Genomic DNA, 24,366 nt, shown 5'->3' on the forward strand with positions numbered 1-24,366 from the left:
ATTAGACCACTGGTTGATTTAACCATCTGTAATCTTTCCTCGTTTGCTGAGAAGAATAATCGTCCTACTTGTTCCATAACGTTGATTACGAGAATTCATTTTGAAATTAAACGAGTTCGTACAATTTTTGCACGTTATTTCACTGCTTGCTGGTCTTTAATGAATGAATGAGACATTAAAAAATTTCGTGAATTTCTACTAAAAACAAAAGAAATTCCCCAGCACACATAGGTCGTTGTACATTTTGTATAATAAAATTTCTAAAGGAATTGGTATTTAAAATCCATCAAAGGATTATACCATCGCAGCTCGCTGTTATAAAAATTGCAAGTGGACAAGAAATTAACCAAATGGAATTCAATTTCATTTGTTTCTCAATTTTTTTTGCGTAGCATTCCTTATTTCCTAGCAAACGAAATTCCTATCTGGAAATTCTTCGTACGTTTCGCCTGGTAATCTCGCAGCCTACGTTCACTCTTTCTACGACGTCAAAGAAAGCAAACGAGCAACTGGGCTTCGCTCTTTTTTCCTTCTGCGTGTTTTTGTTTTGCATATATATCCTTTGAAGTATACTCTTTCTCTTCCGCCCTTTGATGTTTCCGGAATTGTTCCATATATCGTAACTTTGAACAAATATCGAACCATTGCATTCCTTCCATAATGAATTAATTCTTCTGCTTTAACACAAAAACACGCAATAAATAATTTATATACATACTCCTCCCTGTCACAGAAAATCACCCTGGAACGTTTTGCTTAAACCCTTTGAATTTTGAATTACTTCATGATCGTTTATTTACCGCAATTTGTATTCTACATACTTGAGAACGATTCAAAAATGTATACGGTGGTATTGACAGATCGATCGAAATTATCATTAATCATCATTCATATTATATCGTAAAATTTGTATACAAAACCTCTTATCTTTGCCAAAGAGAATTGACATGTTAGAGAAATTGAACTAGGTAGGGGAAGATAAAATATGATATGTCGCATTTGATTCGAATCGATGTCCCGTGGGAAATTATTTAAATATAACGAAGCCTCTCGCATTGGATGTACCCTCCCACGTCTTATCACACCACAATATCATCCCCGTCACGAGGTATTTCCTTACAACAAACAACTAGCGAGCCGTTTCATTTGTCTTTCAGGATGTATACACATGTTTCCGATAATTAATTTCATGGCTGCTGCATACGAGCCTCAATTACATCTCTATCGCAGACCCTGTGAATATTTGCTGGATCAAAGAGAAGCTACTCTAACGCTGTTTCGAATTCCTGCTCGTTATTTCGTGTATTCAGGTTGTGTAATAACATTGCTACATGGGGCGAACACGATAAGTCACATTTTCTATCTCGTATAGGGAAACAGTTCCAAGATTTAGAAGTTGTCTTTATTATATTCAATTTTACAACTAAATGTACATTTTTTTCATCCCTTTCAAAATTTCAAGAAATATTGTTTATCATTGGACTGCAGATTCTTATGCGTTCATGAAAAGTTTGAAGATGCAGAAATACGCGGAATGCACATAATGTGAAAAATATATAGTAATCTCTATACCATACGACAATTTGCTGAAACAAATTTATACTTAAATTGCACCTTTTTAATTATACCTGTGAAAATATGAATTTGCATATATATCCGCAATATATCAAATATCATGATATTATCTCTTTAATAGATTAATATTATAGGACAAAATACTATTAAAATATTATCGTATCCCTATAAAACGACGTCATAGGATACAACTGATATGTGGTCGATATTAAACAATAGCAGTGTGTCCATTTCATGTTATTTCGCGAATCGTGTAGCGAGTATAAATCATCGATCGACAAAATCTCGAAATTCAGCGGCCTCTGCCCTTCCTGGCGAGGTATTACGTTTCCGGTGTAAAACTATTCGCAGCGTTTCCCTCCCGATCATATTTCATCCCATTCGTTTGCCACGACTCGAAAAGAGACTGCGAACGTGTAACCCTTCGCAGCCTTATTTTCCCCTAGCTATCATCCATACCAACGTTCTTGCATCGTGCGAGTTGCGAGAAATAATCTCGTCGAAATGTCAAAAATCGGTGACGCGCGAGCCATTTTCTACCGCATTTTCCGAAATGGTCACTCGATATCGTGAAGCACGATGTAATAATTATTGTGGAAGTTTGATACGGTGAAATGTACAGCCAGATAGGTGCTCGTAAATGGTGGATTTTATCACGGTCGATTGCTCGCTTGGCGGGTGTACTGCAACATTCGAGATCGTTGTTTCTTGAAAAAAATTCAAGAGCAATGGAATATTAAAACGGTACTGAGATAGAAGCAACGCCATTGTTTCATATATTTTATAGAGGGTTTTATACGTTTTTGCATGTCTTATTCGTATTTGTGTTTCATTTTTATGTGTATTATAACGCAGGATTTTGAGGTTTATTGATAGAAATAATATATTAATAAAGGATTTAACGAAGCAGCTTTTCTAAAGAGAGAAGTATAGGTGAATTTTAAAAGGATATATGGTTTCTGTTGCGTCGATTAAAAAAAGCTTGTCTGGTTACACATCGTCTGGTTCTACTCGTGTTCGCGTAGCTTCTCTCTGCAATATTTCGCTCCTCTTTTATATTATATTCAGCTGAATTATATTATAAATCAGTATGTAATTTCTGATTCAGTTATTGGCCCGAAAGTGTAACCAGCGAAAAATTTATTCAAATTAACGACTATTTCGATGTAACACGGTTCGAAGTAATTGTGCGGACAGATTAAAAAGTGAGACGTCTCGTGTAAACTTCCATTAAAAAATATCTTCAAGGAAACACACTTTCCATCCAACAAATTTCTGAGCCAGAGAGAAAATTGTTTCTTAAACAATCCATCGGAAATTGATGCCGTAACTCCAACAAAATAAATGATCCACTTAGCTCCGTAAATTGGAAAATATGGAAAAGTAGTGTTACAAAAATTCTTCCTAAAACTTATCTCGAGATTTATGACTATTCGTTCTAGCTTTTTACGACAAGTTTTATAGAAGAGTCATTAATTTTCTTAGAAATCGCACGCTGACCGTGTAATTGATTAATAAGATTGAGAAATATATTAAAGGTGAAGCTTTCAAGAGATTCGATTGTTTCGTAGCTTGGTCGAATGATTTACGAATTATTTCGTAATCTCAGCGAATAATCCATATTGTTATGCAGCTGAATGAAAAGCAGGCAGACCGATCGAATTAATTATCGCGCCGTTGTTTGTCAAGGCAGTCGCTTCTGATGAACCCTTAAATTAACGAGGAAGGATCGATTAATTATAGAGAGGAAGAGACTCGAGGCGAACGATGCAGCGTCGTGGCAAACAATCGAGATTCGAGGACGCTTGCAGACCGGTCCGGTATGTCCAGGCATAAGCGTATTCACGTTAATTTTCCAAGGGCGTAACCGAACCACACGGTTTCTCCTTTGGCTCACGGACGAAACCGACATGCGCACGAACGGATCATGTCGTCACCATAGAAACGTTGTGAATCTTAAGGCTTGCAGCCTGCAGCCTATTAAATGCGTTTATTTATAACTTTCATGATACGTGCAATCCGTTATCGGGCTTGGCCAATCCATTTCCCGTGAATTGCAAATTGCTGCGACTTATGTTACCTATCGGATGTTCCGGATGAAGGTGGAGAACCCGTTCGTGACCTGAAAATTCTGTAACTTTCCTGTAGTACTCAACTATAAAGAACAGCAATATAACTGAAAACCTTAAAATAAAGTTTCTTCGTATATTTGAATAATCGTAACATTGAAAGTAAATGTGAACTAATTGTAATTCACCCTTTCTGGATGTGAGTTTATAGTATTATTTCGTTCTACTAATAATAGCTCTATTAAACACTCAAAAGTGGAAAAACTTACGTTTGAAATTTTAAGCTTAAAGTGTGAATATCTATAGTGATAATATGTCAATTTCGATGTAGATTTAATTTCAAAATGTTTTGTATAAGATGTATAAAATAACAAGCATTCAGATAGTGTTCTATAAGTCACTACATGTACCTATATGTATAATATAGCTACTGTGTTTATTTCTTCGCTTTTTCTTTAGTTTTTTTCGCGAATTTAATGAATACGGATATTTTATCTAAATACTTCAGGCTCTGTAATAGTTATTTCCTATAACAAAAATTTAGTTTCAGTAATATTGGCAATGATAGGACAGCTTTTTCAGAGAGTTTATTCAGTTTTGATATATGATCGCATGATCGAGCCAATCTGGTAGTAACTTGCCTTTTCTCCTTTGGAAATCTTTCATTTACGATTGCTCTATACGTTTCCCTGTACATATGCAGCTTACGCATAAATTCTACGCAAGGACCATAAAAATCACGAATCATATAAATTACACGACTAGATGGAATTCCAATAACTCACTCTGCAAATAGCGCTAGCTCGAAATAAACAAGCTTACTGTAACATTCGGTCGAATTCATTGGACTCAAGAACAAATAAGGAATATACATCATTCTTCGAAGTTCGTTCGATTTAATCAGTGCTGCTTTTCCCTAATTCTCATTTATTTATTATTCTTCCTTCCACTTTCTCAGTTTCAGAAAAACGTTTATAGAACGTTTTATACTTTTCAATCATTTTATATCTTTCCTCGATCTGAGGGAACTTATCAGTGAAAAACACAATTGATCATAACCGATACAAATAAGAAACGATACAGCCATAATAAAAAAAAGCAATAACCAATACATCAAGATCCATTAAAATACTGAAAACCACGAGATTTCCGCCGCAATCCGACCTCGGAAAATCGGGCTGACTTCGAGATACGGTTTCACATTTCGCGTTAGAGTCACCGTAAAACGTGGCGGATTTCGCTATCAACGTTCCCTCCGCCGAATCACAACCGCCACTAGAATTCGATTTCGTCGATGGTATCGCATCGTACAATGGCCATGCCCGAAATCGATACGTGGCTACGCGTGTTTCCATGGAACTTTTCTCGAGGCGCAAAGTGTTAAGCATGCTCGAGACTTTAATCTAAAATTTAGGATGCCAAAGGAGCGTGTAAACGTCCGGGTTCGCGCTCTCTCGACGGGTTTGCTGTAAACAGACCGCCTAACGCAGTAAACTGTGTCGAAATTAGGAAAGTTTCCGGGCTAAAACACAGGCAGATTTCGGTAGAAGAGAAAATTGACCGCGTTCGAATGAGAACCTGTCGATGAAGCGTCACTCTGTTAGTCGCCTGAATCCGCGATGCGACATATTAGCCAACCGATTATTTGCTTTCGCTCTACTAAACGGAGTAAACTATAAAACGAACAGTGTAGTCAGTTTGTTTGATTGCGATAATGGTGGTAGTTTGCTGGAACAATAGCAGCACCCGTGTTTAATGACGAAACGCCGGGGTTGGATGTTGATAAATGAGTCGGCGATTTGCTGGAATAATTGTTTTGGGTCTTTGAAGGCTGTTGTGGATTTAGAAACATATTGGGTGTTTAACTTTAATTTTGGGTTAATTTTAGGTAAAATGTTTATTGTGAGCGGCGAAGAATGTTTGTGAATATGTATAGGAAGATTGGGGTGTATGAAGTGATACAGAGATCATTTTAATAATATCTTAGATATAATAATTTCCCTATTTAGAAGACAGTCGTAGAGTCGTTAAAATCAATGCAGAGTATTTATAGCAAACTATCAAATATATTATCTTTTGTTTCAATTATCCGTGACTGTAAAATTTTATTTACTCAAATCTATCTTAGTGATCTTAAGAATTTTTATCGTAAATTTTATGAGATCTGGGATATTATCATAGAGAGACAAACGAAGATTTAAGAGATGTAATTACTAATGAAACGCTAGAATTAAAAACTCCAATATATCAATGGTAAAAAGAAGTCAAGTTTTAAATTCAACGACCTCTAACCTTGAATTTCATGTTAAAATCATTTCAACACAGGATTATTATTTTTTTTTTTTTTTTAATTGCATCGAAATTAAATTTTCCATCAGAAGAGTAAAAAGTCCGCTAATTTAAAGCGTTGAAAGCGAGTAACAACGTTTCTAGAGCGAATTACAATGATGCCGCGTGACTGCTCAGCAGTTCATTAAGAATATGCCACAGGCTATGTTAACGAGCAGGTAATTACGTGGAAACGGTTCGACTTCATTTCGACCGGAACCCTTCTGAACAGTGCCTCAACTCTGGCTTCTTTCATTTTTATTAAATTTCGACTTCGATGTTATGCATTTCGTTTGGGTGGCTGAGATTTCCGAATTAAATCGCCACGAAATATCCATCATGTAAATATCGACGGGTGCACCGTGAATTTCCGGATATCGAATTAGTCCAATATTTGCGTATCATTTCGCTCGTGGATCGAATAAAACTTTGCAAAATATTTCGCCCGATATTAAATACACGCCGTCAGATTTTCATAGCAAATACAAGGAATATTACGTTGTTCCCGGATAGTCGAAAGTTTTTTTAAGTTTACGGATCCGTCTTAAATTCTGATGTAATAAATCTACTTTCCGATTTGTAATAACTTACAAACATCCTGAAATTGGAACTCGTTCCTCATTTTTATTCCGTCACGGTATTCGGATTTTTATATCTCGATTTTGCTCTCGTTTTAGCAGAGGAAACGATTTCTCGTGATTTTAGAAAAACTTGAGCATAGGATCGCGGCTAAAGGTCCAAATTTCCAAATTAGATAAATATTACAAACGATATATAGAACCTGTACTTATTTAGCAAATGTTTTTCCATGATAATTACAATCAAGATTTCCATAGAAAGCCCAATATCCATCATAGTCGCGATTTCGCAGTGAGACTATTTGGACGAAACGATCGGCTCTATTAGAACGAGTATAATGATAAGCAACCAGTATACACGGTTCAATTAGCAAAATCCATGAATCATAGGCTATATCGGGTCAATGCAGAGAGAGAGAGAGAGAGAGAGAGAAAGAGAAAGAGAGAGATCGATCGAGGCTTGGAATATTGCGAGAAATTACATAGACCGTCGCGCTCTTTGTTGAAGCTCGCGTTTTTTTTATTTTCTCCATCGCTTGCAAATATCGACAGCTCGATGGAAAAAAGAAAAAAAGAGCAGAGTGGAGGGATTCAAGATAGAAAATACTTCGTTCGCCTTGGTACAAGGCGAATTTCTTCTCGCGATTTCTTTGCTTTGCGTCGTGACTACGGTAAAGCAAAACATTTTTACGATATAACGTAACATTCTATGTTTGAATTCTTTAATCTTTGCTTTCGACATGAAAATTGACCGTAATCGCGTGCACGATTGAATCTATTAATGCGTCCCGTCCGTGTTGGTTGGCAATATGTTACCGATAATTACGTGATTATTATGTTAGAGTATTTCATTATTGGAGCGGACTATTAATAAAGCGAAATTCCACGTTTGTCAAGAGTACATAATGGAATAAACAAAGCGTGGAGCAATTATGCGTAATTACTGTTATTCATTAAATTTGACTCATCACTTATCTGCATATCGATCCTTCGAAAACAAGACAGAAAAAGTTAATTAGAGAATATCTACATATGTGTTCGTTATAAATTACTCCAATTCTATAAGATTAATTGAATCACTGAATGAAGGAACCATTCACGTTATTCTGTGATAGTCGTGAGATTTTAAGGTATTGAAATTTTACAAGTCATTAATAAAGTTGCAAGTTGCAGTAAGTCACTAATAGATTTACAAGTTACAGTATTAATGAATTCTCTTGCAGAACTGTAACAAGTTTCGTACCTATTCGCCTATATCTATTTGATGTGAAACTCTTCAGAAACAATTCGCTCATTACTTAACTAAATTTCTTACTCAGTAATTAGTAAATAATAATTTTGTAAGACAATCGTAATCACGTATGAGCTTAAACTTCGTCCGAATTCTCCATACGTCGTGAATAGATCAGGAAAGAATGTATCCCCTTACTTTATAAAAATGTCAACTCCTCGTTTAAAATTCATTAACGAACGTTAATCAAAGCCGAGCAAGGGGAAAGCAATCAATAATTTCCTTTAGTTTGTCGAGCAATCGTCCGAGAGCTAATATTCCGGAACTAATAATAGCCTTTCGTCTCGCGATCGTTTAACAAACCTAATAACGGCTAAATCTGCGTCCGCTGCAAACAATACGTCCAGTTGAAACCATAACTAATCTCGATCCACAGATTCCGATAATCTAAAATCCATGGTAAATTAGTATCGCGTAGTTGTACACGCGGTAAGAAGCAAAGTATGTACCTATATAATAGTATAGTATAGTACGCCAAGCGGATAAACATCGAAAGAGGAAAGCAGCGTGCAACGCGTGCTCTCGAATGGTAGACGAGCAAGCAGCGTGAAGTGCGGGCTCGTGAATGTGCAGAGCATAAACGTTCCGCTGCGGGCGATCCCGGTATTAAAATCACTCTAAATTGCTGCTCGAGGCTCCCGGATGCAGGCCTCGTGTCCACTAGGCGTTTTATCCTAACGTTTTGCCAGCGTTGCAGTTAATTTCCACGTAGGGTCGAGTGACATACTGATATTGTTGTGTATATTTGCTAGTTTAAAGTGGTTTGCAGCTCTACAGAGTGCCTTAGCGAGGCATAGTCATTTTCATAAGTATCGAGGTACATGCTGGTCTCCTATGAAATTTAATAATCCACTTACAGTGGCTAGAGAAAGTATCGTCATATATCCTTATTTTTCAATAAACCGTTTTTCTTATCAGACTCATTTCATTTGCATAGTGTCGAATTTCTGTAATCGTATGAAACTACTACGTATAATGTAATACTTAGACATAATTAATTAATATGTAACTACTATAATAAATGCGATAGTATTTCAATACATTTTGTAGCCGCTATAGGTTGCTAGGAAAATCGTTGGTTAATCAGACTTTTTAGATTCGTGTAAAATGACATAATATCGTTGTCAGAAACTGTCTGCGAGTATTAGACAAAAAATACTACATGGTTTAGTTAAAATTTACCATCTACCATTTTATCATTTTTTGAGAAGTGTGTCTTACCTTACCATCTTTCAGACATCTACTTTTCTCTTCTACGTATGGTAATTTGCTGCGAGTGTTTATAGCGAAATACTGATTGTCGAATGTAAAATGTATAACAAAGAATATACTGGAGCAGGAGAGAAGAATAAATTGTCTGAGCTAAGGTTTTAGGTGATCAAGGCGGTATGTACATAGCGCCGTTTTCACACGTCTGTATGTCTTATGTGAGAACGTTGCGTAGGTTGTCTGAATTGAATACAAGTGGTTGTAAAATACGGAAAAACAGAACGTGTGGGTGTAAGTATATATTACGTAAGATCCATGCAAGAGACAGCAGCTGGTAGCATCGGGAGACGAGAGACCCTTTGTACTGTTGAATCGTATTGTAGAAGATTTTCATATATCTATATTTTTATTTCTGCATTAACTAGAAAAAAATAGAATAGTACGAGATTTTATACATTTGTGTAGAATCCACATGCAGTTTCATCGTGGACAGAAAATAGAATGTACGTGGCGTTGATGAAACGACTCGAGAGGGATGAAATCGTAGGGGGATTCAAATCCTATTATCGGTTGAACGAATGAAATTTAAGATTGATTTACACGAGGGATGCCGTGTCAGTATGATCGCAGTCCGATTAAGTATTGGCTGATTTTTTCCGAATAAATTCGATGCCTCGCGACCGGTATCGCGATATGATTTTATCGATGCTACGCGTTGTATCTGAGAGATTTAGATTAGTGTGTGTTTCGCGCAAAATTAGTCGTTTATCAAGGCTTTGATAGAAATTAGAGACTGTATTTGGTGGTTTGCACGGACCATGTCAGGCATCACTTCACATTTCATACGTAATTAAGTTCGCGATCGAAGTAAATCGAATTCTGGTTTAATATAAGCGTAGATATTATTTTCGTTCGAGAAACTAACTAAATGGCAAATAACGAAGAAAAATGAACTTTCAAGGAAGTTTCTAAATTGAATTAAGTAACTAATTTTTATACTTTTTAAATATTATTCCTACCTTTCGATATCTTATAACTGTTTCTTAGAATAGATAGATCGAATATTCTTTCTATTTCTCCGTTCGCTCAGCAAATTTTCTTGGAAGGCTTAATTCCTTATAAAAGACTTAGCCTCTTTTCTCTTATAACGACCAAATAATACAAATCCTGTTTTTACGATAGCCAAAAGATTTAACTCTTTTCCTTTTCCAATGTGCTGATAACACAAATCTCATACACTAAATACTTATAGAGAGACCCCACATCTTTTACAAACAATGACTAAATCAAAATCACCTCGGTCAGCGAAAAATAATTTTCTTTTTGGCAATAATTTCTTATACTTTTAACAAACAATGACCAAACCAAAACCGTTTCAATTGGTGAAAAATAATTTCTTCTTCGGCAAGAATATAATGTGGCAAAACAAATTATCAAACGACAAAGGGTTCGTCTCACCGGATCAATCGATAATCTGCCTTCGCGGCAATCCACTACAGAAAAGTGCATCGTGACAGATTTCTGCACGCTCCGGATTACGTTTCTCGGCGTTATCGACAAACGAAACGAGCGGAAAAGCGAACGTTTGGTCGCCGTCCAAAAATCATGGTTCTATTCGTTTTCGTGCAACATGACATCGTAGTTCCTCGTTCGTGGATGAATGAGTAAATTTACTTTAAGGTGGATTTCTATGAGGAACACCTGGAACATCGACAACAATCGTCCCTCGAATGGCAATTCGATGAACCGACTCTCTGATAAATTGGACTGTTAACAGGAGAATGCTGATCATGCGCATCAGTCGCCGAAACGCGATTCTCAGAAGTTGGTGACTCGATTTCCGATCAGTCGGTGATACTTTAGGTTCTTGAACGCTTCTACTCGTTCATGAATGGCTCTAATGAACAGGTGCACTTCCGCTCGAAAATCTTACAGTAGATATTAATATTATATAAAAGCGAAATACAAGCGAATAGCAAAATAATAGCGGAAACTACGTACAAAGTGAAAAATAGCTAAGGGTTAGTTAAAAAGTTAAAGAAAGTGAAGTTAAAAAAAGTTTAACACTGTATGCGATAAAGAAGCTAGTTGATGTGTTAACAATTTTATTAAAGTCTGTCTTTGTATTTAAAGTTCTTAGTCTACGTTAAATATTGAAACTTTATTAAAAATAAATGCGAAGAGTTTTTAACGGGAGTGCACTGCTTAATATAATAAAAATATTTATCTTTAGCTCTCTATAACTGGATTTTTCTTTGCTTATTGAGGAAGAAATTATGATTGATTATTACTAGAGACATTATAGGAGAACTATGTATATGAGAATATATAGATACAGCCGTTAATCCATTTTAGTTTCGTTACAGTTGATTCACAGAGGCGAACGGGGCCAAAGCGATTTGCCGTGGATGCGCGATGTCGATGATCCAATTGAGGGTTAGCACCTCTTAAAGACAACTGACCGTTCGGCCGATGTCGTGAACGATTTCGATCGATGACCAGAGTGATCGCGATAACAGCTTTTGGCCCCATTGCCACCAGGCGAATTTATTGGTCCGACCAGGTTCTCTAGTTTCCTAACGATATTAGCGAACCTGTTCACAAGCGAAAACTGACATTCAATAAAATTTGTTCGACACAAACTTTTATTATTTATCAAATCTTCCTACGCTATTAGAGGCGTGACTTTCTTAGATTTAGTAAATTGCTTTCCTTTGATGAAGGTACTAATAACTCGAAGGAATTGTTCGAAGGAAGATAGTATTAATTTGAACAAGTTGTACCATATGTTAAACATAGTATTCTAACAAGGAATTTCGTTTACTATAAGAGATAAATAAAAATTTGTCAAGTTAAAAAATCAGAAGATCATGAAACTTTAGTTGGAAATGGAATAATTTTACGAAAAGTAACTGCGTATTTTTAAGTATATTTTCAAAAATAAAGAATTTGATGCCTTTGTATTCATTTTGTAATCACATTTCAAAAAATTCTTTTAATTCTGAATATCGCCAGTTTAAAGCATCGAAAGTTAATTTTAATATGAATGAAAACACAGTACACCATGCAGCGGAGATGAAACTTGGCCCAGTCTTCCTTGCTGATTAAGTTTCATTCAGTACGCGTCAGTTTTCGTTAATTTCAATATCAATATCTTATCAAAGAGTGACGTCTTCATCATCGGACACGGCTAGCGGAAACGTATTTCCGCGCTGCGGCTAATTTATATTCCTCTTATATGTAACTAACTAATTAACTGACTGCCTATTATTACAGCAGCCACAATATCGCTACCACGAAACCTGAATCTGGCTATTTAGGGCTTCGTGAACCAATTAAATTACATTATTATTGATGATCCTGCATCTTCGAATTATTGCGGTTCAAAATTTTAACATTTGCTTATACGAGTTCGTTGATGATCGTTATTTATATCAAGTTATTACAAACGTAATGCCTTTATATCCTGACGTTTGAAAGTATTAAAAAGTGTCGCTTTAATCAGATCGTATTATGAGTTCTCATAAAATAATGAAATGTTCGGACAAATATTGAAGAGAATTAAACAGAAACATTCGTGATTCTTCAATAAAATGGGGTTCTTTTTTTTTAATGAAGCAATGTTAAACCTCATATATTCGAGAAATGTTGAACCTTGGCTGAGATGGTTGCCTCTATCTATCTTATTCATTAAACATGTTAAGTAGCTTTTCTGTCATACAAAGCATCAAGTTGACTGATATTTCTTCATATTTTTAACGATTACTTTTCTCAATTTTTAAGCAAATAATAACTCTCCTAAGACATTTGAGCGGCAGTGTAGTCATACTCTGTTAAACTTTACAAATCTTCTCTGTGAATGATACAAAATGGCCCATTTGAAGCTATCGATTCACAGTAAAAATCGAAGGACGTGGAGAGTCCTAAAACGTAGGAATGACGAGGATCGTAAGGTCTTGAATAAAGAGCTCTCGAGTCACTCGAAGCACTTCAAGCCAAGTATTCTCTCAGTAATTAAATCAAAAATGTAAAGTCGAACTGCGACTGATCTCTGTGGTCGCCGAAAAAATTGGCGAGACGTAATTTTGCGTTAAGTAGAACCACGTGGAACCGATAGAAATCAAATCACTTTTGTATCTTCAAATTTTTCGTAAATGCATAAAAATTCGCGGTCTACTAATAAATAATCTGCTTGTTTCAAGTTTAGCAAAAATTGGCCCGCTACGTAATTACTTATAATTGATGCAACAGCGTAGGTACGTTGACATTGAAAATAAATTTTTGAATAATAAAAATATTCAATAATAAAATAACAATGTTTGAATACCACTGAAATAAGATATAAAAATGGATAGAGCTTGAATTTTCTTCTGGATTTTTATAGATTTTTCGAGTTAATTAAATGTATTCGTATTTTCATAAAGAAATCGCATCGTAAAGGCAATATAAACGAAATTTAACTCTGATTTATGAGAAAATTGCTTATTAAATTATTGGAAATTTTCATAAAACAGATCATACGAAATAATTGTTAAATCTAATTATTTATTTTGTAATATCTTCTCTCTGTAACGATTATAGGATGAAAGTTCGAAGTTGAAACAAATAAAAGCTGGGAGCAATTTACCTTTGTGAAACATACTGAATCAGTTTCACCAAGTAATCGAGAATGAAAGTGAACGAATATCTACGTACATATTTATGAGAATTAAACTTTGTATCCTCGTTACCTGCCAGTTGATTATAAAAATAACACGAGACATCGAATTTCACGATTTAAACAACGTAACGCGTACTGGCGATAATCGCATCTATGCAAATGCAATTTTATAAATAGAAGGCACAAATAGCATGCAAATGATACACACGAACTACAATATTATACCGCGGAACGTTGAATGATGTCATGCGTACATGTTCGGTAACGTACGATAACTTCCTAAACGCGGAAATTTCGCTGAATAATATTCTGATTTATTATTGCGCTGAAATCGTAACATAGAAGATCCATCGGGGCTATAAATGAAGAACAAAGATGTGTGGACCATAAATACAGAAATTATACATAAACACTATAAAATATTTAATAGAAAGGCGTTCAATTTAAAAGAAACAATTCATTAAAATCACTGTTCTTAAAACGATATAACATACCAGAGACAATCTTCCTTAAAGAGAGAATCATATTTTTCCTTAATATGAGTTAGAAGTGGGAGATTCTGAGAGGAACAAATAGCAGGAGAAAAATATTATTCATGAAATTCCATGCTATATTAGCATGTCCTTTTTCGCACTACTCGGAAGACGTTTCGGAAAAGATGAACCGGAAGGATGGAATTTTCTTTTTTCACCATTTTTCTCTCTCTAAATGTCACATGCCTTGCAGTCGGAAGAGTTTAATGTCACCTTTAAAAAAAACGCAGTCCCTGTTTGACTTTTACGAGCAATAAGCAACTTTACGCAAACGCATAAATATTTCAGTATCCCGTGCTTGAGCGCGTGTTTTCTTTTTCCGGCTGTACGGCGAACGTCGGAGCTGCAATTAATTCTTTTGCGAAGAATTTTCTCGTTCGACGTCCTAGGAAATACAGACGATGAGGATTGATCGAACCTGTTGAGATGGAAGTATGGTAATTGGATTGAACTTTACAAAACATATATTTAAATACATTTTGTTTGACGATGTTTTATCTGAAATTAAAATATTTGACATTGACAGTTGTCTTACTTAGGGTCTAGAAATTATGATAATGTAAGTGAAACACTTTTGAGAGGGAAATAACTTAAAGTTGACATTCTACAGAAACTCACTTAAAAGCAATGATTAAAATATAAAATGTAAATGATAGAATAACAGGATTAAAAAAAGATATGTATAAAGGAATTATACTTCTAATTACATTTTTGTCTTGGAACTTTCTCTTTTATTTTATGATTCCTATTTGCAAGATTTATAGCAAACATCACAACACTCAGGAAAACACATACTACGTGGTAGCTATTTCTCTTATCGTCGTGTCATTGACAGCATGAATTTTTTCCGACGACCATTTCGCCTTTTTTCCCCTTTTATAATCGCATGAATCTGTGCTTGCACAAAATTTCTGCGAATTATTGGCAGAACATGGGCGCGATGTCAAATAGTCGCGTGTACCATATCGTTCGCCGTAAAAATTGCATTAAAAATTAGTTTTCCTATAGTTTGGTACCTGCCGAACTCGCTCGAAACTTTCCCAACAAAGTGCTTAACTGAACGAATTCAACTTTGTAGCGTATATTACCTTATCCAGTAACGCGGTAGCTAAAATAATTCTTGTTTATGGTGAAGAAATAACGAAATTGTGTCTGTTACGCATAAAATATGAATATTTATTTATTATTTCTTAAGAAACAAATTCTCTCTCATATCAGATATTTTTTCAAAAAGAGGAAAGGAGAAAAATTGCTCGAAGAATTACAGTTAATAAAGAAATTAACGTATATGAACCCACGTTTGCAGATTTCCTACCGAATAATATCCTACTTTTATTAGAAAACATTTAGAGAGGAGATAGTAGAATAAAGGCGATATGTATGGTTTAAATGGCGGAACTGGGATTTACGAGGACGACATTTTATGTTGCAGGCCTCGTTTTACTCGACAGCACTGAAAACCCTGATCTCTGTGTCTACTGTGATACTGATTGGCCTCATATTTGCTTACCATGCCTTAGAAGTTCAGGTGCGTATAAAAAATCCAATAGGCTCGATGTTACGTCCTTGTAGCGTGCATGTAAACAATCTATCCGTGGACGTTGCCTTCACCAAACGAACGTGGAAAAAGGCCATACGATATAAACCCGTGGCGTTTGCACACACCTGTGGGGTTTCATTTCAGAAAGCGGAACGCGTTGACTGTCTTTCAGAGCGGAAGAAATGTCTTGATCTCGTCTCGCTCTATATTCTAGCGTTCTACCCTTTACTACACCTTTATCGACGTTTCCTGTGTCACGGATGTATGTATTATTTCTCAAACAAATTGCAAGAAGATTGCTTATTTACTGAAGAAATTATTGCATGTGAGAATTAATTTATTCGGGTAATTCTAACACTTTTGATTGTCTATTTTCTCAATTAGTATTTAATCGTTAACAAGAGTACATTTCAAGAAAATTAACAGTTGAAAGTTCAAATCGACAATATTATATTTTCTGTAAATATTCTAGTAAGTTATTTCATAAGTTCTCTTGTCTTTTTAGTTTGGCAGTTGTCTATTTTCTTAATTAATATTTCATCTCAAATCGATACAAAATTTCAAGAAGACTAACAGATGTGTGGAATAGAAAGTCACAATCAAGAACGTTTGCGACATCCTATGCTAAATTTAATGAAAAGAAGAAAGCAAAGTAGCAGTGATGTTTGCCAGCTGAACGGACAAATTAATCGGCGTGGCTTTTCGAGGGTAATCAAAGAAGTCACGCAGGTGCGTGAAATCGACACGCCTGTTAAGCACGCGTCGTGCACCAACCCCAAATTACGAGTTAACGATGATTAATCGAGCAATTGATACAAAACTAATTTTCCGGTTTCCCGCCTACTTTCCTCCTCCTCTCATGATTAAATCTGATTAATGACCGTGAAATTCCATCGACACAAAAGTAATACGAAGCGACGATACCACGGTAAAGTATGAATAGTTGATAGTACGATAATTTGTCGAGCCGGTAAGTAAATGAAACTTCAATGACTGGATGTCGAACGGAATTGAGCTCTCCATCAACTTTCCAACCCTCGTGAAGCAACCCTGATTTTCTGCCTATCTAAATCATTGTCGACATACGGGAAAATTAACTACTTATAGTTCATGACACGTACAGGCATAATCGATATTACTATCGATCTGCTGTTAAATAGGTTGTTCGTTTTAACTACGAAGGATAGACATTGTGTTAACACAACACTTCATTTATACATTTTTTCAATCTATTTATATCGTCGAATTCTTTTTTCATTTAATATCTTGGTTATGAAAGAGAGAATTCCATAAGTTCGCTTAATATTTTTGTCCATGTAGATTCTATAGTTTAAAAAAATTTCAAATAATTGACATATTTATAACATTATGACAAACTATATATTGCTTGCAACTTAATAGCTTGACCACTCAACCTTATGCATTTAAATTATGTTATACTAAAATGCGGTGAATTACAAAATTATTCACAGAGTTCGGAATGTAGAAAAAATTAGGCAGTTACTAATACCTTTTTTATTATAGGTACGTAATTAGAGTTCTAAAGTAATTGTTATATCATATTAAATATAATGATTTACATACAATATATTTATCAGATCCCATATTAAGAAGTTGAAATGAAGCTTAATTCTTACGAATCATAATATTCTTTCGTTTTCTTCCAATATCATCGTGCTTGCGTATCCGCATTTCACTCAGATGCCATGAAAATATTCCAGCAACGAATGAATGGTCAGAAACATCTAAAATTTCGTGTATGAACCAACGAATCGCGAATCAGCCGCAGTTACTCGATATAATTCGGACATAACTAAAATACGGGAGAACCATACGTTTATTGCAAATCCGTACGACATTGGGAGCGACTGGCTCGTTAAAATCGTCGATCGCGTTGACCGACATGAATTTTCATGAAGAACGACTATATTTTCATCCGCCCCATACCACTCAACGAACCGGGCCAATAAGCCGCGATTTTATGGTTCTTCGAATCGCTAGATGCCCGACAAATTTCACCGTTATTAACGCAGACCGTGATTATTTGAAACGGATTCTCTCTGTTTCTGTCTAGTCTATGCATATGGCGGCATTGGTGAGATAATATCCGCGGCAATGCCACCGCTTTTATACCGCAGCATTAAAGCAAATCGCTGTGTGCACTGCCATGCAAGCCGAACACTGTCAACTCGATTGCGAATCGTCAAAATCGTTCCACGTCGTATCGGCGTGGTTTAGTACTAAACCGGGCTAGAGTTACAGATTCCGCTTTATGTCTTAATACAACGAGGTCCAAACGCAACGGCATCATTTTCGAAGGTGCAATAACCATGGTTATACTGCTGGCTGGGTTGTACAGTTTGGTATTCCAGACATTATGGATCGATTCATTTTTTCATAAATATTCGAAACATGAAGCTTCGTTATGGGGAGAATTAGCGAAAGAAGTGATACAACATAGTTTTCAAGAAATGAGTGAATTAATAGAGGGATCAATAATAAAATAAATAAATTTTAAAGGTTTGGTTTTGCTACGAACCCTTCGTTGGTGTTGTAATGGAACACGATCCTACGCCACAAATCTAACCCTAAACCTAATCTAAGAAATGTCGACGTATCCTGTCGTAAGATCTATCGGATCTACGTGACTCTGTCAGGCGCAAAATTAAGCAGGAAAAAGGCTCATGAATTTCATGAAACCGTTAATTTTACGTAATAATTGGTAACTTGGTCGGAAACTAGTTGCTATCGCGATTACGAACAGCGTAGCTATGATAACGGCTGCGTTTTACGTGCCTGAATTTCTATCGAGTTACAGGGAATCGCGCGGTTAACTCGATTGCCACTACGCTCGTGAGAAAATTGCAAATTGTTCACGATGACGAACGCATCGAGGCCGGTACTCTAATTGCGTTATCGTGCGCCGGTGCACGCTTTGCCGGCATAATACCGCGAAACGACGCGATTCCAGCGAAACTGCGTCTGTTACGCGGACTGATAAACGAGATCGAGGCCTCGTAAACCACTACTGGTGAACCGATTCCGCTGATGGGGATGGATCTGCTGGAAAATTGGCCGAGAGAAACTTATTGCAAAATGGAGAGAACGTTGAGATTTTTACAAAATATGATACAAGTATATTCCAGAGTAAATGACTAATACTAACCTGTGTAGTAGAAAACAGTGTTAGAGTAACATACAGTGGCATACAATACGCATACAGTGAATTAACATATAAATTGCATACGAAAATGTCAGAAGGAATACATATCATAGAAAGGCCAAAGGAACGAGCAGATGAGCACTATTCTTGGTCAGACACGTATTTACTGAATAGTAGAAACTTGCATAGCAATATATAATATACTAATATTATATAAACCAAATATAAGCAAAATTTGGACTCGAATAAACCATACACTAAAATAAAAACTAAATATTCTCTGTAAAACGATATTAGCGATATTACTTTCGTTTTTATCCATCGTTATCAAATTCACTCTGAAAGATCATTTATTTCTACATAACTCTTCTATTCAACTTTTTACTCAAAATCCCACTACCTTCGCACAAAACACACAAAGAAATTTCTGATGGATAACATTCCTCTAGAACAATATACAATTTCGAAGATTCAGTATCGACTAATTTATATGCGTGTCACAAGATTCCTCTGATTTCGAGTATCTGATTCGTCCAGTCGAAGGCAGTTTGCCCCTCTTATCGTAAGCCTGATGAATCCTCACCTGTAATTGATGATAGACCGGTTATTACTGATCGCAGAATTCACCCGTAAGTGGTATAAGCCGTCATAAGTCAGACGCGTGGTACGTTGCTGGTCGCGATAACAGGTCAGGTTTCTTCGAATCCCTATCGGGCTAATCTCTCGATCGTATATCATGCAGAATGAATTGCATTATCGCACGAGCTCGTTTAACAGAGAGAGGGACTCGAATATCTCGGTCAACAATCCGTGGTCAAACGGTACCATTTGCGAAGACTTTCGGTGGAGATTCGCGATTTGATTGATCGATCCGGAAGCCGTCGTGTGTGGGGAAATGTGAAACTGAGATACAGGGATAGTTTAAACGTGTGGTAGAGTGTAATGTATCAGGCGCGTCACGTGGAAACGGAGTGAATAATTAATTTAACCCTACTCCTTCTTGATCTTACTCTCGTATTAACAAATCAGAAAAGAGAATTTCTTGGCATTTTTCTCGAACTTAATCGAATTTTTCTATCATTAAAAAATTGTTCAAGATTTTAAAGAAAATAATACAACTTACGTGTCTTGCCTTGCATATAAGGTCAGATTATTTTATGCACAAGAAAATAAGTTAGCAGGCTCTATTCTCAACTTTCCAGAAGATACGATTTCCATTTTAAATTATATAAATCGAGTAAAACATAACACGATAAACGTAACTAACTCAAAATCTCCCATAGAGAATCTCATCTACACTGTGTTCGGTATAAGTATAGTGCTCCTCCTAATGCCTTAATACAGGCTAGTTAAGAAGTTTATAACACTTAACTCGAAAGTTTATAGTACTTAATTATGTATACGTCAGTGCATCTTCATCTTTCTCTATCTTCTACTCGATGAAAAAATTTCAACCTTCATTCAACACTAATTGCACATCACACTTCTTAATTTTCAAACTCAATTCATTTCACGTTCAATAGCAAATTGTAATCATAAAATCACGCGATAAAATCGCGACACCGAATCGATAGGGATTTATGGATTTAGTATGTTTGCATGTAACGTGATGCACAACCACCTCGATAGTGAGACGAAGTTTGAAATTAAGAATGGTCTGTTAGCCTGTGTAAACACGGTTTCGACAAAGGGTTGAGAAGCAAGTCAAACGATCCAGTCTAACATCTCTCCTTGCTGTCAATATTTATCTTGGCTTTTAAATGTTCGAGCTAAGACCGGCCAACTGACGTAACACGCACTGACATTGCGATGGCAGGACGGAAAGTTCGGAAATTTGTAATTGTTCGTTTTGAAACTCTCGATTTAAAATTCGTACTGTTACATAAAAATAAGTGGTTTCTGGTATAAATGATACTTACTATTATTCATTTCTGAAGATATTAATACTGTTACATAAATAAATATAGAAATTTCATAAATGTAGAAATATCTATAATTTATATATGATATTTAATACTGATGTTCATTAATTGGATTTTAAAAACAAAAAATGGAAAAAGATGGTAATTAGATCAGAAAGAAACGAACACCTGCCATTGGCGTTTGTTTTACTGCTTCGACGAGTGGAATTGAAGCTGCCATGATGAATCGCTCGACATTTTGGCAGATAGACAATCAGTTTAGCTGATAAAATAAAAAGGCCTGATCGGTTCACGGTTGTTTCCCCTTCACTGAAAACGCTGCTCTACTTGGAAATTATAATCGCGTTACAGCATATAAGCTATTTTAGTTAGTGCTGCGAATTAATAGTAATTAACGGGCCAATGTGATTTTCTACTATAAACGATAAAACGAACTTTGTTTAACCAGCCAACAGAGCGTGTCCTTTAACTAGTTTAACTTTTTACTATAATGATATACCGCTGGGAATAACTTTGATAATTAAAATTTTAAATAATCTCGAGAGGTTCCTTAATTGGTGATTCGTTATAAGTAATATTCATATATAACTATCGTAATTACTGTTTTGCCATTTTACAAGTTTCGATGACTCTATAAACAATATTTAATACACTGGTACAGATAATAATTAACGGACTTTAATATTGTTTTAAATTAAAACAATGTTGAATATCGAACGTTTCTTCCTATCAATATATAGTGCAACATAAAAATTTCATCGATAATATTAAATCAAACTTGTAGACTTGTGAAACCTTCCTGTAATGATGCCAAACGTGTTTCCAACTTCAGTTTAATTGGTGATTCGTCAATTAATGTTCATGAAAGATCATTGGAATTATTTTCTTGCCGCTTCGTTAATATTAGCACAGTTGGAAATTGTCTTAAACTTAAAAATATTCACCATCGAACATTTTTTCTTAATAAAAAGACATTCCTCCCAATGTTCGACAGCGGTACTTTATATAATGTAAAGTGTAATAATGTCAAAAAAATGTCATGGTTTCCGAAGATAAGCAGACAAAGTGCCAACGTTAGAATCACAGGAAACGACGAGCACAAAGAATCGATAAAACTTTTTGATATACTTCTCTATTCGTTCCTTGAAACACAGCAGATGTAATAACGCGCATGACAGCCACTCTCGACCAATCGACCATCTTCACGCCTGTCCATGCTTCGCGTTAAATCGACAAAGAGTGCATGCGAGTGATACGCAGCTCGAATCGACAGTGGTTTTCATCATCTTTCAACCTCTTTTACCTTTGGAATAAGGAAAAGACGAAGTTCCAACAAACCTATATGTATATCAGAAAACTGCCAAAAACATTTATTAGGTTGTAACAAAAAATGTCCAACTTTATTATATCAGTCTTCTAAATCCATCTTCTCTTCCAATGTTTATATTTGTAAATATATATCATTTAAAAACTGAGAATTCTCTCTTCTATATACATATATGATCGCAATTTTCTTTACTTTCTAGAATTCAATGAAGTATGGAAAAAACGCGTAAAAAATTGAATATTCCATATGTTATAACTAAACTGAATCTTTAGTAAAAATATTGTAATATCCAAAGGCGGATAAAATACCGAAAATACGGTAGTCGTTATAATATTTATTAAGAGAGAGTAACAAAGAAAGGAATAAAATGAAATAAAAGAAAATCATATAGGAAGGGAATATATCACAACGACATAGAACCGCAATTTAAAACTATTAGAACGCACCACGGAGTGAATTTTCCTCTATAAGCATCCCTTAACTCTCTAGAGGTATCCTGGCAATAGCGTATTTTTCCACAAACCGAGCGACTCTCCCTAAAAGCCTGGAATTCTTTTTCTTAAATCTATGCCAAGAACATGCAGGGTGTAGCAATGCATTATTAAAAATCTAAGAGAATTGGTAGCAATTCCTTCAAGAAGATTGCGTTCCTGTGTTGTTTCAGAAGAAGCCACGAGGAACGTTCTCCCGTTTCGTTTAATCGTACCATTCGAAATTGTTTATTTTTAATCCTGGCAAAGCAGGTTCGTCCCACGGCGATCAGTGAATTCCATCGCAATCTCGAGAAGTAAGTCGATTTTCGCCGGGTTTCGGAAACGTTTCGCATAAATCCAGCCAGAGAGAAAACATACGTCGGTGCAAGAATTTGCAAAAAAGGATTGCGAACAATGCAGGCGGAAAATTCACGCCGGAAAATACGATTTCCTTCGCCTTTAAAAAAATACAGAAGGAGAAGATTACATTTAATTCGGTGTGCTGGGCGTGACATCGAGAAAAAGTTACAGGAATGCTAACATCGGTATTCAGAAGCTTAGCTCCATTAGGAAGTGTCCGTTTTTTTTTTTTTTTTTTTTTTTTTTTAGAACAAGTATCTCACAAATTCTTGTGCTCCCCTTCGCGGCAAATTGCTTCATGCTGCTAAGTGAAATTCGGTGTTGCAAGATTTTATGAGAGGAATTCAGAAACTTTCCGATGTAGATCTTTTTTCCAAGTAAGATATATTTAACATTTTACGAGAGTGGTCAATATTTTTTCAATATTACTAGAATTTCAAAGGTGTAACAATTCAATTATCGATAATCGAAATTCTAACAAAAAACAAGTTGTAAACCTGTTAGAAAAAATAGAATATTACAAATTGTTTGATCGTTTAATAACACGTCACTTCTCACGATACTTTTTACCAATCAAAATTCAGTGTACGTACTTGTTAAGCTTCGAATTTAAATTTTAGTTTGAAATAAAAACGTTAGAGATTCGTCAATTTTGATTGATCAATACACGATTGATGAGGATATTTTCAACTCTCTCTAGCTAGAAGAATATTCTAATTAATAACCATCGATCATCCGATGAATTTCAAAATATTAATTAAAAATATGTTTCGAATCTTCCAATCGCGATTTTATTGACACAACGAAATAAAAGCAATTCGACAGTCAATTCGAATTCGAACGTTTACAATAAATTGATCCTACAAAACAAATCTAAGATGGATATCAGTATACGGAGATAAACTATCGGTAACGTAACATTTATTACGGACTTTAATGGGTAGTTTCATTCAATTTGCTCGAGGATTACAAGAAACTTTCCACCATAAGAAGAGTCGACAATTGCTACTATTAGAATATTCATGTCGAGTGACGGTCTGCCACCTCGGGATACGGAAAAGAATGTTTTCATCGACGTTTCAAAAGTCGTTCGTGTGAAGAGGAAGCGGAATTTTCTTTTGCGATACATCTTCTAATGCTTTTGATTACATTTACTCACAACTACTTTACGAGTAATTAACGACCGTTTAATAAAAACAATTTTCTCATCCGCTCAGATTAAAAAATAGACTTTTATACAAAATAGAAATTTTAGAGTTAATTTATTCTTACGTCGTAAAAGACGGTATATATGAGATACGATATTGGAACGGAAGTTTTAAATAAATATTTAATAAG

The 24,366-nt window shown here is 35.4% G+C and overlaps 1 protein-coding gene across 1 annotated transcript in view; it reads left to right on the plus strand.

Moving 5' to 3' along the window:
* Positions 1–24,366, plus strand: part of SK (small conductance calcium-activated potassium channel) — a 229,888-nt gene that overhangs the window by 177,842 nt on the left and 27,680 nt on the right. Inside the window, exon 5 of the mRNA XM_033334367.2 lies at positions 15,676–15,771. Within this exon, the coding sequence (XP_033190258.1) occupies positions 15,676–15,771 (96 nt within the window). The remainder of the gene's footprint in view (positions 1–15,675; positions 15,772–24,366) is intronic.

The sequence above is a fragment of the Bombus vancouverensis genome, chromosome 4 (assembly GCF_051014615.1).
Source record: "Bombus vancouverensis nearcticus chromosome 4, iyBomVanc1_principal, whole genome shotgun sequence".
Taxonomy (NCBI): Eukaryota; Metazoa; Arthropoda; class Insecta; order Hymenoptera; family Apidae; genus Bombus; species Bombus vancouverensis.